The sequence below is a fragment of the Pygocentrus nattereri genome, chromosome 20 (assembly GCF_015220715.1).
Source record: "Pygocentrus nattereri isolate fPygNat1 chromosome 20, fPygNat1.pri, whole genome shotgun sequence".
Classification (NCBI taxonomy): Eukaryota; Metazoa; Chordata; class Actinopteri; order Characiformes; family Serrasalmidae; genus Pygocentrus; species Pygocentrus nattereri.
The window spans coordinates 32,313,654-32,328,932 of NC_051230.1; the positions used below are offsets into that span (position 1 = coordinate 32,313,654).

The window sequence follows — 15,279 nt, forward strand, 5'->3', positions numbered from 1 at the left end:
AGGTGACACCACTGTGACTGGACAGCAATAATGATGAGTCTGCCTACAGGAGGAGATATAAGAGCTGTCTGTTTGGTGTCACAACAATAATCCGGCCCTGAATGTCACCACACCCAAGGAGCTCATTGTGAAAAGTCCGAGATCAAACTCCTATTGGCATCAGTGGCTCACCTTCTGAAAGTGTCAGCAGTTTTAGTTCTGTGAGTGTGCAGCTGTCAGACTCCCTCTCTCGTTCCCTGAACACCAGCAGGGCCCTCAAAAAAACACAGCACGGATTGTTCTTCCTGAGGAGACTTAAAAGCTTTGGGATGAACACATGAACATCTGTTATGGTCATCTGTTACCACTGTACCACAGAATGAGTTCTGACTGGTGGATCATAATGTGGCCTGCCCAGGACCTCAGACTCTTAAAGAGAACAGTCAGAACGGCTTCTTAAATCACAGGCACTGACCTCCCACCACTTCAGGACACTTATTCATCCTCATGCTGGTCTTTTCTCTTTCAAAGCACCAAACTGTACATCACCTGCCTCAGAAACCTGCCTCCTCCAGGCCTTCAGAGCTCTCAGCACTCTATACTGTACCATATTCAGAGGAACTGTATATATTTCAGCATTACACTGTATTATTTAATCATTTACTGTATAACATATTACCTCACTTGTGGCCTCTAACATCTCATAGCATAGAGCACTACACCTTCTACACTGTATATTCATAGTTTAATGTTATCACTGCTATCTACCTCATTCCTTACTGAGAGTCACCTGTTTGTTTGGTGCCACTTCTTTATTTATTGCTACTTGCTGTCTGGTGTTTTTGTCTATATGTGTAACATCCTTCCATAACATGTGCGATAAAATTATGCGTGGCTGTCAAGAAGAACTAACTGTGAAAAGGAAACACACTAGAACATTGAAACTGGACATCTGAGATGTGAAGTGAGGTTTCATGGACTGATGAGCCTAAATTGGTAAGAGGGATTATCCAAATCTGGAAAGACGTGGAAAATGCAACTTCTGAGACTGAACTTTGGAAGTGTATAAAAATATCCCAACAAATTTATTTGAGAAACCGAAAGCAAATCTCCTGAAAACAGAATTACAGTCTCATTAAAGTTGAGCGAGTGATTAAAAATGTTTGAAAGCTCTATAGGGTGAATTTAAAAAGAGCTTATTATCAGTTTACTAATGTTAATTATTACTGCTTAGCCAAGACACTGTTAAATTATTGACAATATATTCTGAGTTTACAAGCTTAACTTCACTTGTGATCTTTCCATAAATGTAGTTACTTCATCCAGATGTACCAAGATCTCAGAATGTCCCTGGAGCGTTTAAGTGGACCATTACAAACATTAATCATAAGATTAGCCAGGAGCTTTCTTATATCTTTTGTCTCTAAAAATTAGAAACTACATTCAAAATCTTTTTTTTTTTGTATCAGTAACTTATTCAAGTACATAAATGTAACGGTAGACCTACTGTGTTCCTAACATTAGCAGCAGATGACAGTTATAAAGGGAATCGTTGAGGGAGGATGTAGATGTGTGGTTTAAGTTAAGGTTATGGGTGAATCCAGTTTTGATCAGGGCCTCATTAAAGCTAACACACTTTACCTTTCCTCTCCAGACTGGCTCTTCCCAATTCCACATACTTCTCTAACCACTCAATACAATCGTTCTCCAGAAACTTCTTATGGCCTTCAGCTTTGCCCGTCTTCTCCCACTCCCGTTTGGTAGTAACAGCTTTAGCGTTGGCTGCAGTCCAGTTGGAGGTGTTCAGATCCAGACTGAGGAAATCTTCTCCATCGTAACCGTATCGGCTGTATCCTCTCTTAGTTCCATCGTCATGAAGCCCACAGCCGATCGTCCACTGCCATGTGTGAATCCCTGCAGAGATAAACATGAGAACATCACTGTCTTCTTTCTCTCAGTCTTCATTTAAACATTCATAAAATAAGAAAAAAAGTTTATTTTGTTTCATTTTTGTTTTTTTGTCTGAAATATCTGTTACTTGTCCAACTGCCATCCTATACCAGGTGACTGATATAGATGTGACATGATATGTTTGGAATTTTCTATGGTATTTAAAGGCACTAAGTGCTGTGGTTAAGCTAAGCAGATAAGATCTGATCATAACTCACACTGTGGAGTTGAGTTATACTGTAAAGCACAGGTTAAGAACCTGCATGTACAGCTTCTGTCTGTGGGACAGCAGCCATATTACACACTACTGAAATTTACATTATATCTAAATTATATACATTGCTTTGGCCATGCATGGGCCACTTTCTGTTGATGCTGGAGCCACATTGGAGAGGATACATTCTGTAGTTAGTAAACATACAACAGACCATTCTTTTGAATTCAGTGTAGTTTCTGGACTCCCTTCCCTCACAGTGGAGAGTCATGGACGTTATTAGGCCAGTTTTAATCCTAAAGGAACCAAAAGAGGTACTCAAAAGCTTGTCGGTGCTTGTTAGGTTGGCAACTCAAGAACCTGCAGGTGGTGAGGGAGGCTATTAAGCTGAAGAAGGAGCCCTTTAGGGACTGGTTGGCCTGCAGGATTCCTGACTCAGCAGATAGTTAGCAACAGGCTAAAAAGCAGCAGCGCTGGCTTTGGTAGAAGTCTGAAACATGGAAGGAGTTTAGAGAGGCTATGGAAAAAGACTTTTGTTTGGCTTTAAAGATGTTCTGGACAGCAATTCAGCAACTCACGACTGTTTGGAGTGGCTTTGCTCAAGCTGTACTCAGCAGAGGCAGAGAAACTCTGACTGTTGGTTGGTGAAAAGAGCACTTTGAGAAACTTCAGGGTGAGATTCACCTGGAAAAGCTTAAGGCTCTATATGCTGTAAGGCTGTCATGGGTGACATGCCTCACAATGTCACATGGACCTCAAGAACAGTATCCTTGGACTGGGAGATCAGGGTGGTGATTCCTATTTTTAAGAAGGGGGACCGTTGACAGTGTGTGTCAACTCTGGTGCTGGAAGGGAAACTCTGAGTTGAACCTTGGATTAAGGAGAAACAGGCAGATTCCGTCCCAACCATTGAACAATGAACCATTTTTTTTACTTTGCGTAGATTGTTGAAGGGGCATGGAGGTTTACCAACCCAGTCTACATGTGCTTTGTGAACTCAGAGAGGCTTATGACCATATTCTCAGAGATACAGTGCATCCGGAAAGTATTCACAGCGCTTCACTTTTTCCACATTTTGTTATGTTACAGCCTTATTCCAAATTGAATTAAATTAATCTTTTTCCTCTAAATTCTACACAAAATACCCCATTGTGACCATGTGAAAAACGTTTTCTCGAGAGTTTTGAAAATTTATTAAAATTAAAAAACAAAGAAATCATATTTACATAAGTATTCACAGCCTTTGCTTAATACTTTGTAGAACCACCTTTGGCAGCAACTACAGCCTCAAGTCTTTTTGAATATGATGCCACAAGCTTGGCACACCTATCTTTAGGCAGTTTTGCCCATTCTTCTTTGCAGTACCTCTGAAGCTCCATCAGGTTGGATGGGAGACGTCTGTGCACAGCCATTTTCAGATCTCTCCAGAGATGTTCAATCGGATTCAAGTCTGGGCTCTGGCTGGGCCACTCCAGGACATTCACAGAGTGGTCCTGAAGCCACTGCTTTGAGATCTTGGCTGTGTGCTTCGGATCGTTGTCCTGCTGAAAAATGAACCGTCGCCCCAGTCTGAGGTCAAGAGCGCTCTGGAGCAGGTTTTTATCCAGGATGTCTCTGTACATTGCGGCATTCATCTTTCCCTCTATCCTGACTAGTCTGCCAGTTCCTGCTGCTGAGAAACATCCCCATAGCATGATGCTGCCACCACCATGCTTGACTGTAGGGATGGTATTGGCCTCGTGATGAGCAGTGCCTGGTTTCCTCCAAACATGACGCCTGGCATTCACACCAAAGAGTTCAATCTTTGTCTCATCAGACCAGAGAATTTTGTTTCTCATGGTCTGAGAGTCCTTCAGGTGCCTTTTTGCAAATTCCAGACGGGCTGCCTTGTGCCTTTTACTAAGGAGTGGCTTTCGCCTGGCCACTCTGCCATACAGGCCTGATTGGTGGATTGCTGCAGAGATGGTTGTCCTTCTGCAAGGTTCTCCTCTCTCCACGGAGGAACGCTGGAGCTCTGACAGAGTGATCATTGGGTTCTTGGTCACCTCCCTGACCAAGGCCCTTCTCCCCCGATCGCTCAATTTAGACGGCCGGCCAGCTCTAGGAAGAGTCCTGGTGGTTCCGAACTTCTTCCATTTACGAATGATGGAGGCCACTGTGCTCATTGGGACCTTCAACGCAGCAGTAATTTTTCTGTATCCTTCCCCAGATTTGTGCCTCGAGACAATTTTGTCTCGGAGGTCTACAGACAATTCCTTTGACTTCATGCTTGGTGTTTGCGCTCTGACATGCAGTCAACTGTGGGACCTTATATAGACAGGTGTGTGCCTTTCCAAATCATGTCCAATCAACCACAGGTGGACTCCATTTAAGCTGTAGAAACATCTCAAGGATGATCAGTGGAAACAGGATGCACCTGAGCTCAATTTTGAGCTTCATGGCAAAGGCTGTGAATACTTATGTAAATATGATTTCTTTGTTTTTTAATTTTAATACATTTTCAAAACTCTCGAGAAAACTTTTTTCACATGGTCACAATGGGGTATTTTGTGTAGAATTTTGAGGAAAAAGATTAATATAATTAAATTTGGAATAAGGCTGTAACAAAACAAAATGTGGAAAAAGTGAAGCGCTGTGAATACTTTCCGGATGCACTGTATTTTTATCTCTTTGCCAGTCGGTCTACATCTCCACCCTCACCTATGGTCATGAGCTTCGGGTAATGACGGTAAAAATGAGATTTCTGATGCAAGTGGCAAAAAAGAGCAGAAGCTTAGAGTAGATCTGCTACTCCTCCACATTGAAATGAGCCAGTTGAGGTAGTTTGGGTGTCTGATTAAGAGGCTCCCTGGCTGCCTCCTGTTGGAGGTTGTCCCAGGACCTGCTGGAGGGATTATATCTCCAAGGAGCAGCTCGGCACCCCAGAATGAGCTGGAAGATGTTGTGTAACTGATGGAAATTTACGTTGCCTACCACACCAGACACATATGGAGAACACATTTTCCACAATAGGTCTATAAAAGCATATCATACTAAAACTATTTCTGGAAGAATTAAGATGCCCTGGAGAAACACTACATCTATTATAAAACTCAGGCAAGACTGCAGGCAGGCTGAGAGACGTTGGCGAAGGTCAAAATTGGTAGTACATTTTGATATCTATAAAACAACATTACAGACTTACAACAGTGAAGTGAAATCAGCACGGAAAAACTATTACTCTACCTTAATCGACTCAACCAGTAATAACTCAGCTGCCCTGTTCAGAAGTATAGATCGGCTAGTAAACCCCACCTCCCATGTCTTCCCTGAATCCGTTTCAGTTGAAAAATGTGATGAGTTTGCAATATTTTTTAGGGACAAGATTACTAATTTAAGGCAGAATATAGCAACAAGCACTAATAGACTACCAGCCCTGATATCAGTTAGTCATCCTAACTGTAATATGTCTTACTTCAAGGAAGTCGACATGGTAACACTATTTGACGTGATTTCATCACTTAAATCCTCTACATGTGAACTGGACCCTCTACCAACATGCTTTTTCAAGCAGGTTCTGAGCTCATTATCTAATGAAGTTCTAATGATTGTTAATCAGTCTTTGCAACTGGGAGAATTCCCTAATATTCTTAAAACTGCAGTGGTTAAACCACTACTAAAGAACAGAAATCTTGATCCCACATTTCTCAATAATTATCGACCTATATCTAACCTTCCTTTTCTTAGCAAAATCATTGAAAAAGTTGTGTCAACCCAGTTGAATGATTATGTTAAAGTAAACCAAATAAATGACACTTTTCAGTCCGGTTTCAGAGCTCTCCATAGCACTGAAACAGCACTAGTTAGGGTAGTAAATGACCTGAGATTGAATAAAGATGCAGGCAAACTCTCAGTCCTTTTTCTCCTAGATTTAAGCGCTGCTTTTGACACTGTTGATCATGAAATACTTATTGATCGACTACAGAGCTGGGTAGGCCTTAGTGGCTTAGTCTTAGACTGGTTTAGATCGTATCTAACTGGGCGCGATTACTATGTTGCATTAGGTACCTCTTCCTCCACACGTCAAAAAATAACTTGTGGCGTCCCCCAAGGATCAATTCTTGGGCCTTTACTGTTCAACCTATATATGCTTCCATTACCGCATATCATTAACAAACATGGTATTAGTTATCATCAATATGCAGATGACACTCAACTTTACATTTCTTTAGAACCTAAAGCCCTAAAATCAATTAGCACACTGTTTGAGTGCATAGGTGATATACAGACATGGATGTCAGACAATTTTCTGCAATTAAATAAAGAGAAGACAGAGGTTCTTGTTATTGGCAGTGATTCACAAAAGAATGATGTTCAGACTTATTTAAATCAAATGAATCTGAAGGCCAAACAATGTGTTAAGAACTTGGGCGTCACTTTTGATAATGAGCTCAGCTTTAAATCACACATCATGACTACATGCAAGACAGCTTATTTTCACCTTAGAAACATCGCTAGGGTCCGAGATATGCTCTCTCCTGCTGATAGTGAAAAACTTGTCCATGCATTTATCACATCAAGGTTAGATTATTGCAACGCTGTTTTATCTGCTCTCCCAAAGAGCTCTATCTCTCACCTACAGCGAGTTCAGAATGCTGCTGCAAGGGTCTTGACCCGGAGAAGAAAGAGAGATCATATTACACCTGCACTCCACTCACTGCACTGGTTACCTGTCAGTTTTAGAATAGATTTTAAGGTTCTGGTGATGGTTTTTAAATGTCTTCATGGTCTTGCTCCTCTTTACCTCAGTGAAATGATGGTGAGATATGTTCCTGTCAGGTCTCTCAGGTCTTCAAACAGTAATCTACTGGTGATTCCTAAAACCCGGTTAAAGATTGGCGAGGGTGCTTTTAGCCACTACGGCCCAAAGCTTTGGAACTCTCTTCCTGAGGAGCTAAGAGGCATTACATCCCTGTACAGCTTTAAGAGTAATCTTAAAACCTTTCTGTTTAGATCTGCTTTTAGTTAAGAAACTTTTGTCTGTTCTATCTCTTTCATTTTATCTTTTTCAGTTTATTTCATTATTTTATTTTGTTTCCTTCTATCTTTATTTCTTTTAATGTGTTTTGCTTATCTTTGTTTTCTTTTTATTTATTCTGTAAAGCACTTTGAGTTGCATGTATGTATGAAAGGTGCTATACAAATAAAGATTATTATTATTATTATTATTATTATTATTATTATATTATCATAGCGTCTCTACTAACATTAATTTTCTTAAGCTGTCTTATAAAAAAAAACTTTGATGAGCTTTCTCTAATAAGTACACACACACACACACACACACATTTTCTAAGCCGCTTCTCCCTCAGGGTCCCGGGGGCTCTAATAAGTAAATTTTATTTCTATAGCACATTTACAAAGTGCTTTATAACAGAAAAAGGATCACTTACATAAGAAGCGTGGTAGGCTTAAGCTGAAGCTATGGCACCACATCAATGTCAAAACTAGGGGGCGCAAAAACACAAGATGAAAAATATAACCTTGCAAGTTTTAACAATTCGTATGTAAATATCCCTTCCACAAACGTAAACGTGAAACTCGTGAGCGCAGAAAGAATACTGCTCAAATAACCAAAAGCTTCTTCTCCTTGGCCTCTGGAGTTTGCTTTGCTTTCTCTCAAATCATTGCTGTACTCCTTTGAGGACACGAATGGACAGGATGAGTGATTCTCATCCACTCTGGCAACTCTGCAGTTGTACATATAATCAACAAAGAACATTCTAAATGCCTAAAACTCGTGCCATTCCTATGTTGCCTTACTTGACAATCCAACATCAGGTTATTCTTTGAGCCATTCACATCCCAGGCCATTTCAGTGCTATTGGTGACTCTCTTGTTTTCAATTTAAAAAATTCAAAGCATTGGCACCTCAAGCAGAGCCTCATCCAACGCATTCATCATATTTATCCCCCTTCATATTTAGACTCCATCCTCCAACCGACCAGCGGTTCTTTCACCTCCTCCTCCAAGCTAAAGAAACAATATTATATTGTGCCCCATACCCTGTTGACCTATTGGTCTGGATGGAAATCTTTCCGGCACTTCCATGCACTCCACAGCTTGCCGTTCCCTTCAGACAATCTTTCAATGACAGTTGCTTTCCTCACATTTGCCAGTTCATATTTAACCTTTTGCTCTTCCATCTTAAGAGTCTATTTAGCTGGGATTCATTTCTTTACGAAGCTCATCAGTGGAACCAAACACACAATGACAAACTACCCTCAGATCATACTTTTACTAAAAGGAATCCAAAGAAATGAACCTCGCCTTCCACCACGTCAGCCACCCTTAACTTGTGATATCCTTCACCACTGCATTCAGACACTATATGCTGGCCTCTTCCTCAAAGAACTATCCACTACTTTAGAAGCCTCTTTTCTCCTCGCTTTCTTCAGATTCATGAGATGTTCAAAATATGTAGCTCAAACAGAAACTTTCAACCCTGTTTTACATCCCTGCCTATCAGATTTAACTAAGTTAAACTCAGATACTATGATCTATAATATCAAACACAGCAAAACAAACCAATTTGGCAAACGCATTCCTGTGTACTTATTTAAAATGAACTCTTATCTCAGAGCCATATGTACCTCTGGCACAGCTACACTAACTCTGGCTCTCTCAAAATGCCCAGCAATCAGACCCACTCTTCATCACGGAAACTAGCTCTGTGGTCTCCAGTCGCTAGTTCCACAAACTCTTATGCTTAGTTCTCTCATTGCCTTCCTTCAGAATCGGGGCAGCTTCCTCTGCTACTCGCCAAGGGCCCCTTGACCATGTGTTCCAACTACTCGGACGATGGTCTTTGGAAGCTTACCACGGACGAACGCAAATCCAGGACCTCCGCCAAGCACATGAACGGCTGGCCTCCATCTAATCTGGAATTTTTTGGGGGGTTGGCCTTCTCGCGACCCGCAGAAGCAGGACTGAAGTCTAGCCCAAAATTTTCCTCCTTGCATTATCTCACTTACCATGGTGTGATCTACATTCACAAAAAGTTGATGGGGGAACAGGTAAGTGGGCAACAAGAATCAGTAAATGCATGAAAATGTTAAGCTTGACTATTACATTATTCTTGTAATTTAGATAAACCAGAGCTTGCTTTTAACCTTACTCACCTGCCAATGTCCGTCTTCGTCCACCGTGTTTGTCTTCTGGAGAAGGGCTTTTCGTTCTGTGCTGTCAGCCACAACACCAGGAGCCATCAGCCAATAGCATTTGCTGACAAACCATGTGTCAAACATGTGTCAAAACCACCCCAATCCAAAACCCAAGCACAAAAATTTCACTCGAGCACAGAAAGTAGTTTAGAAAAGTAATTCTGTAGAAAGTAAATGTAGAAAGTAATTCACATGGGGCGTGATATGATGATAAATACGCACAGAGGACTTCTCTCTGTGCTCATTTCAGTTTTCACACTTCACATTGAGAGTTTCACGTTTACGTTTGTGGATATTTACACATGAATTGTTAAAACTTGCAAGGTTATATTTTTCATCTTGTGTTTTTGCACCCCCTAGTTTTGACATTGATGTGGTGCCAAATATGCATCATTTCAAGTAATCAACATAAGATACAGTAAAGCATGAAACAAACAAACACACCAACAAAAAGAAGAGTAACGCCTTGTTGCTGTAACCTACGCAATCATGTGACTCCACGACCCCATCCTTTGACTTTCCCTTCATGTGTGATTTTCTCAGATATACCTCATTTAGCCATTTCATGCACATGAAAGACAATAAATGAGGCAGCTTGTGCTTTATGGCTGTTTATACTGGAAATTATATAAACAAAAGGGTCTCTGACCCAGAGTGTACAGTGCTGTTTGTGCACACACCTATATAAACATATACACAGACCTTCAGTGTGATTGAAGCGCCGCATTAATGTAGCTATACTGAGGTTGAAGGCCTCCTGATAGCGACGTGCATCCTCTGCCATCGAATTCCACGGATCTTCATTCACAGTGTTGTTTATCCAGTCTACCTTTCGGATCACTTTGCTGTCACTGTCATAATACCCGATTTGAAGTCCATCCAACTGAGTAACAGCAGTGAAATCTGGGAAGTTGATTCGTGGTGTGATGCCCGTGAGGAGGAATCGCAGAGCGTGGTTGGCTGTAAAGATAAAAAAAAAAAAAAAAAATCGTCATTTAAAATATGTCTCATATAAATGCAACTGTAAATTAAAGGCTACTGCACTGCAAAAAATCTTGTGCTTCAACCTCAAAAAGTTAGTTCCCATCGAGCTGCCTTAAAGTTTTGAATGAACAGAACAAGTAATAAGCTGACAGAGCTGGTAACCCAGTATTAGAAGTTCAACTAACTCAAAATGTTAAGGCAGCTCGATAGCTAACTTGTTAAATACACACACACACACACACACACACACACACACACACATATTTTCTAAGCCGCTTCTCCCTCAGGGTCGCAGGGGGTGCCGGAGCCTATCCCAGCGGTCATCGGGCGGAGGGCAGGATACATGCTGGACAGGTCGCCAGTCCATCGCAGGGCTTCTTAAATACACTATTTAGTTATGTATTTATTTATAGTGTGTTCTAGAACTGATCACTGTGGAATGAGAAGACCACTGAAGCAATAAACACACATTATTACAATATGTATTAAATATTACATTTTTAATGTGTCCTCTTATTAAATTAATATATTTTGCACAAAGGTATCTTAGAATGCAGATAATGGCTTGTAAATGAAATACTAAGAGGCAGGCGGGTGAGCTTTATTCCCAGCCTGTAAGTTCTTCCTAAAGGTGCTTGAGGGCAGACTAAAAAGAAGAGAGTTCCTAAAGAAACCTAGAAGTGAAGTGTGGTGCTTGATGGAAGTCAGTTCGATTCTTGCAAGAGCTTGTATATTATCAAGGGCTCCTCCAGTAACGCCATGCACTATTCTGTTGGCAACGTTTTAGTAAGCAACTGGAATGTTCTGAACTCTGGCGATGTGCTGTTTATGCAGATCCATTCCACCAGTCTAGCTAATCTTCATCTCGTACCATTTTCTTGAGACTGCATTTAAAATGTCACATCTTTTCATCTTTTTCATGATCATTCTGGTCTATTTTGCTTGGTCTTCATCCACCTGCAGGGTGTGTACTGCTGGTGGATGCTAGTCCACACACCCCGCCTCGCCTCCAGGACTTTTATTCTACTGTTCGGTTTTAAAACATTCGGTTATGAAAAGGAACAAATACCAACTTTTCACCTGGAGAACCTGACGTAAGGTCCACAATCAGACCTTAAAACCACCCTTATACATTTGAAGGAACATTTACATTGTTTGGACCTTGATTAATGAAAAATGTTCCTGCACAGAACCTTCATTCCTAACTGTGTAGACCTGCTTCAACCTTTAGTCAACCAGTTCCAGATGGAACTTCCATCTGGAAGCATTTTAAAACGAGACTTGTTGAGTGTTTGCTCAGTCATTGTGTAATTGTGTAATCCGTCTCTATGTCTTTCAGTAAATCTCTACTTTCTTTTTTAGAATATAAACATCTTCATAGTGAGCTGAAGCCCCCTTAGTTCTTTGAAGTGTGCTGTTTGACTGCTTCCAGGTTTCGTGAGGATTGTTAAATACATGAAAACAGCTGTAGTTTTTTCTTACTGCTGCTTTCCAAATGCCGTTACTCATTCCCAACCCATTTCTGTCTTCTGAGGGAGACAGAGCAGCAGCTAGAGTGGACATCTGTGAGGAAAGAGTGAGTTTTATACTGAGACACACACTCTTTTTAGTTACTGTTAGAGCCAGTTTTTTTAATGGACAGATATCACAGTGTAAAGGATCCTACTGGTTTAACGGGTGATCAGTGGCTTATATGAAGTACATCTGATTCCTAGTGGGATCTAAAGGAGTTCTAAAGGAAACTAGTGGTCTCTCTTAGAAACCATAAAGCCAATTCCCATTAAAAAGCAAATAGTTTCTGATGGTCCTTTTTCAGCAGGGATTGCTACTATTTACTGGAGGGCTTGTTGCAAACTATGCTTGCTTTCATAGGTGGCCTCCTCCGTGTTTTTCCACTTTGTAGCAGATGGGGAAAATGGCTCAGTTCCCAGCTCCAGCCTTTACAGGCCCAGTATGTAACTGTACACTCCGTTATATGTTCTCCGATATATGTATATAACATAGAACCCACAGTTTCCCATTTTCAATCAGGGAAACTGATCAAACTCAGCGTTAGCCTTTAGACTGACCTGCTGAAGTGAGATGAAGAGTGAAGATGAGGAGCAGCAGGGACTTCATGACGCATCCCGTCTCTCACTGCGGACTGGAACCTTAATAAGAGAAATAAATTCCTCAATCCAGACAAAACAATCGGTCCATGTCTTCATCCACCTGAAGATGCTTCTGCTTTCTGCTCTCAAGACTCAGCAAGAGTGGGAGCAGTTTACATCTGAGAATTAGGGACTCTGGAGCTCTGACCAATAGGAAACAAGAAAAAATCATGGGGCGGATACCAAATACCAAAATGATACTGCAACGGATTCCACATTTCTGTCTGACCGCATCTAACACTCAAAACAAATGTGTTAAAAACCAACACTGTGAATTCTGAATACTTCAGTACTTCATTTTATATATACAGTATATATACATATATATATGTATATGGCACCTTCCTGCTCCAACATGACTGGGCACCAGTACACAAAGCAGGTCCATAAAGACGTGGATGAGCCAGTTTGGTGTGGAAGAACTTGACTGGCCTGCACATTATCATTGCAGTATGGAGAACCTCAGTGTAGTACAAGCTGCAAGTTAGGGTGCAGTTGAACTGGCTGTACAGTCACTATTCAATAACTAGATTTCTCATTTACAATGTATGCTTGCTCCTTGAAGTAGAAGGACATGGGTTAAACAGCCTTTTATTGTTTTATTATTTATTCTTTTACTGCTTAAAATATCAAAAATATGCAGAAACATTTTCCCTGTAAAAGGCAAACTTGGTGAAGCTAAATGTAAACGGGAGGTGTGTCAGTAGAGGGACAGGTACAGTAGCCCAAGCAAGAAGTCCTGGCGTGCCTACTGGATGGCATTCATTCAGTTAAATTCAACATTGTAGGCCATGTCATCTATTAGGGGTTGTCCATGACAGTAGGTGGAAGAAAGGTCCAACCCAAACACACACTGACACACTGTAGCATCCACTGTATAAACTCTTTAAAACCCCCAGATACGTCTGACACCGTATACATCGCTTTAAAACTATTACATATCTAAATAATGAAACTATAGCACATCGCTCTGCTGACCTGTACTGTGTCCAGCCTCTTCATCGTCATCATTTGGGACAATGTTGCTTTTTACTCTTCTCATCTTCTTCATTTGTTTTGTCAGCTATGATTTAGCTTAGCACAGCATTAAGTTCACCTCCTCGTTTCTGCGCTCACTGTCCACTTTATCAGCTCCACTGACCGTATAGTTTCACTTTGCAGTTCTACAGTTACAGACTGTAGTCCATCTGTTTCCCATTCTAACTTAGAAAGGCCTGGCAGCAGATCAGATATGCAGATATGCCGAGATGTGTTTGTTTTTGCAAACAGGGCTCTTGCTCTCTTCTAGCTAGTTCTACCACTTGCTCACCCAGTTTCTGAGAGTACTGCTGGGCAAAACTCAACCAGACTAAAGTCAAGTGAGCCCACAAGATTATCACCACAAACATTTTTTCAAAACACAAGGCAACCCATAGATTACGCATGGCATATGTTGATAGCAGCCATCTGTCTTTCTTTTCTCGTCTTTTTTTCCGCAGCCCAGGTCTCTTCTTCCGTTGTTCAATCAAAATACATGAAACTGGAACACATGGAAAAATACCAAAAAACATCCAGACAGCAGCGTCCTGTGACCACTGATGAAGGACTAGAGGATGACCAACACAAACTGTGCAGCAGCAGATGAGCTGTCATCTCTGACTTTACACCTACAAGGTGGACCGACACGGTAGGAGTGTCTAATAGAGTGGACAGTGAGTGGACACAGTGTTTAAAACTCCAGCCGCACTGCTGTGTCTGATCCACTCAGACCAGCACAACACAGACTACCACACCACCACCACATCAGTGTTACTGCAGTGCTGAGAATGACCCACCACTCAAATAGTTCCTGCTCTGTGAGGGTCCATGGGGGTCCTGACCACTGAAGAACAGGGTAACAGTGTATCAGAGAAACAGATGGACTACAGTCTGTAACTGTAGAACTACAAAGACCAGCTATACGGTCAGTGGAGCTGATAAGATGGACAATGAGCGCAGAAACAAGGAGGTGGTCAGACTGTTATGATTGATCGGCGTAGTTCTTATAGTAATTCCATTTTCATTACCTGTCTGAGGAGCTACATGAAGAGACCAGTAAAACAGCATGTCGTATGAAATCAGTCTTCATCAAACCTCTAATGTTTCAGAAGTTTTGGTGGTGACACTGCTGTGCTTGACTCTATAATCTTTTGAATGAGCTTGTTATTATTATTATTATTTTTATTATTGTAGGAAACAAAGAGCTTTCTTCTGCTATTGGGTTATAGTTTTAGTCATGTTTTACTATGAACCATATGATGTTAGTTTTTAAGGGCACATTTAATGAAAAATCATGTTTTCTGTGAAGTAGATTGATGTAATATCTAAACATAATCTCTCTCTCTCTCTCTCCCTCTATCTATCTATCTATCTATCTATCTATCTATCTATCTATCTATCTATCTATCTATCTATCTATCTCTATATATATATATCTCTATATATATATATATATATCGGCCACTTCCCTAGTCCATACAACAGGACATGTTCATGAGCAAATCATGCATAAACCCACATAAACATCATAACTGAAACTTGGGAAAAAATCAATTTTGATAAACCTAATAAACCAGAAAAATGTAGGATATGGACCTTTTAAACATTTTCTGTTTGTCTGAATGATGAGTGCAGAGTTATTTCATGACTCTTGGCCCTGAAACTCTGAAGCTCACTCTGAGTTCAATCTGTTTGAGCGTGATGGGTTACCATGGTCACCTAGCACAACATCTACAAGGCCTAATCAGTCACCAGATATCTCTCAAAGCGGAGAAAGCAGACA

General features: G+C 40.9%; 1 protein-coding gene across 1 annotated transcript in view; it reads right to left on the bottom strand.

Annotated features, from left to right (window-relative positions):
- Nucleotides 1–12,561, bottom strand: part of LOC108414235 (BOLA class I histocompatibility antigen, alpha chain BL3-6-like) — a 21,404-nt gene extending 8,843 nt beyond the window's left edge. Inside the window, exons 1-3 of the mRNA XM_037531352.1 lie at nt 12,399–12,561; nt 10,048–10,305; nt 1,621–1,893 (exon numbers count right to left, since the gene is read on the bottom strand). Coding sequence (XP_037387249.1) covers nt 1,621–1,893; nt 10,048–10,305; nt 12,399–12,447 — 580 coding nt within the window. The 5' untranslated portion in view covers nt 12,448–12,561. The remainder of the gene's footprint in view (nt 1–1,620; nt 1,894–10,047; nt 10,306–12,398) is intronic.
- Between the last annotated feature and the right edge of the window lie 2,718 nt (nt 12,562–15,279).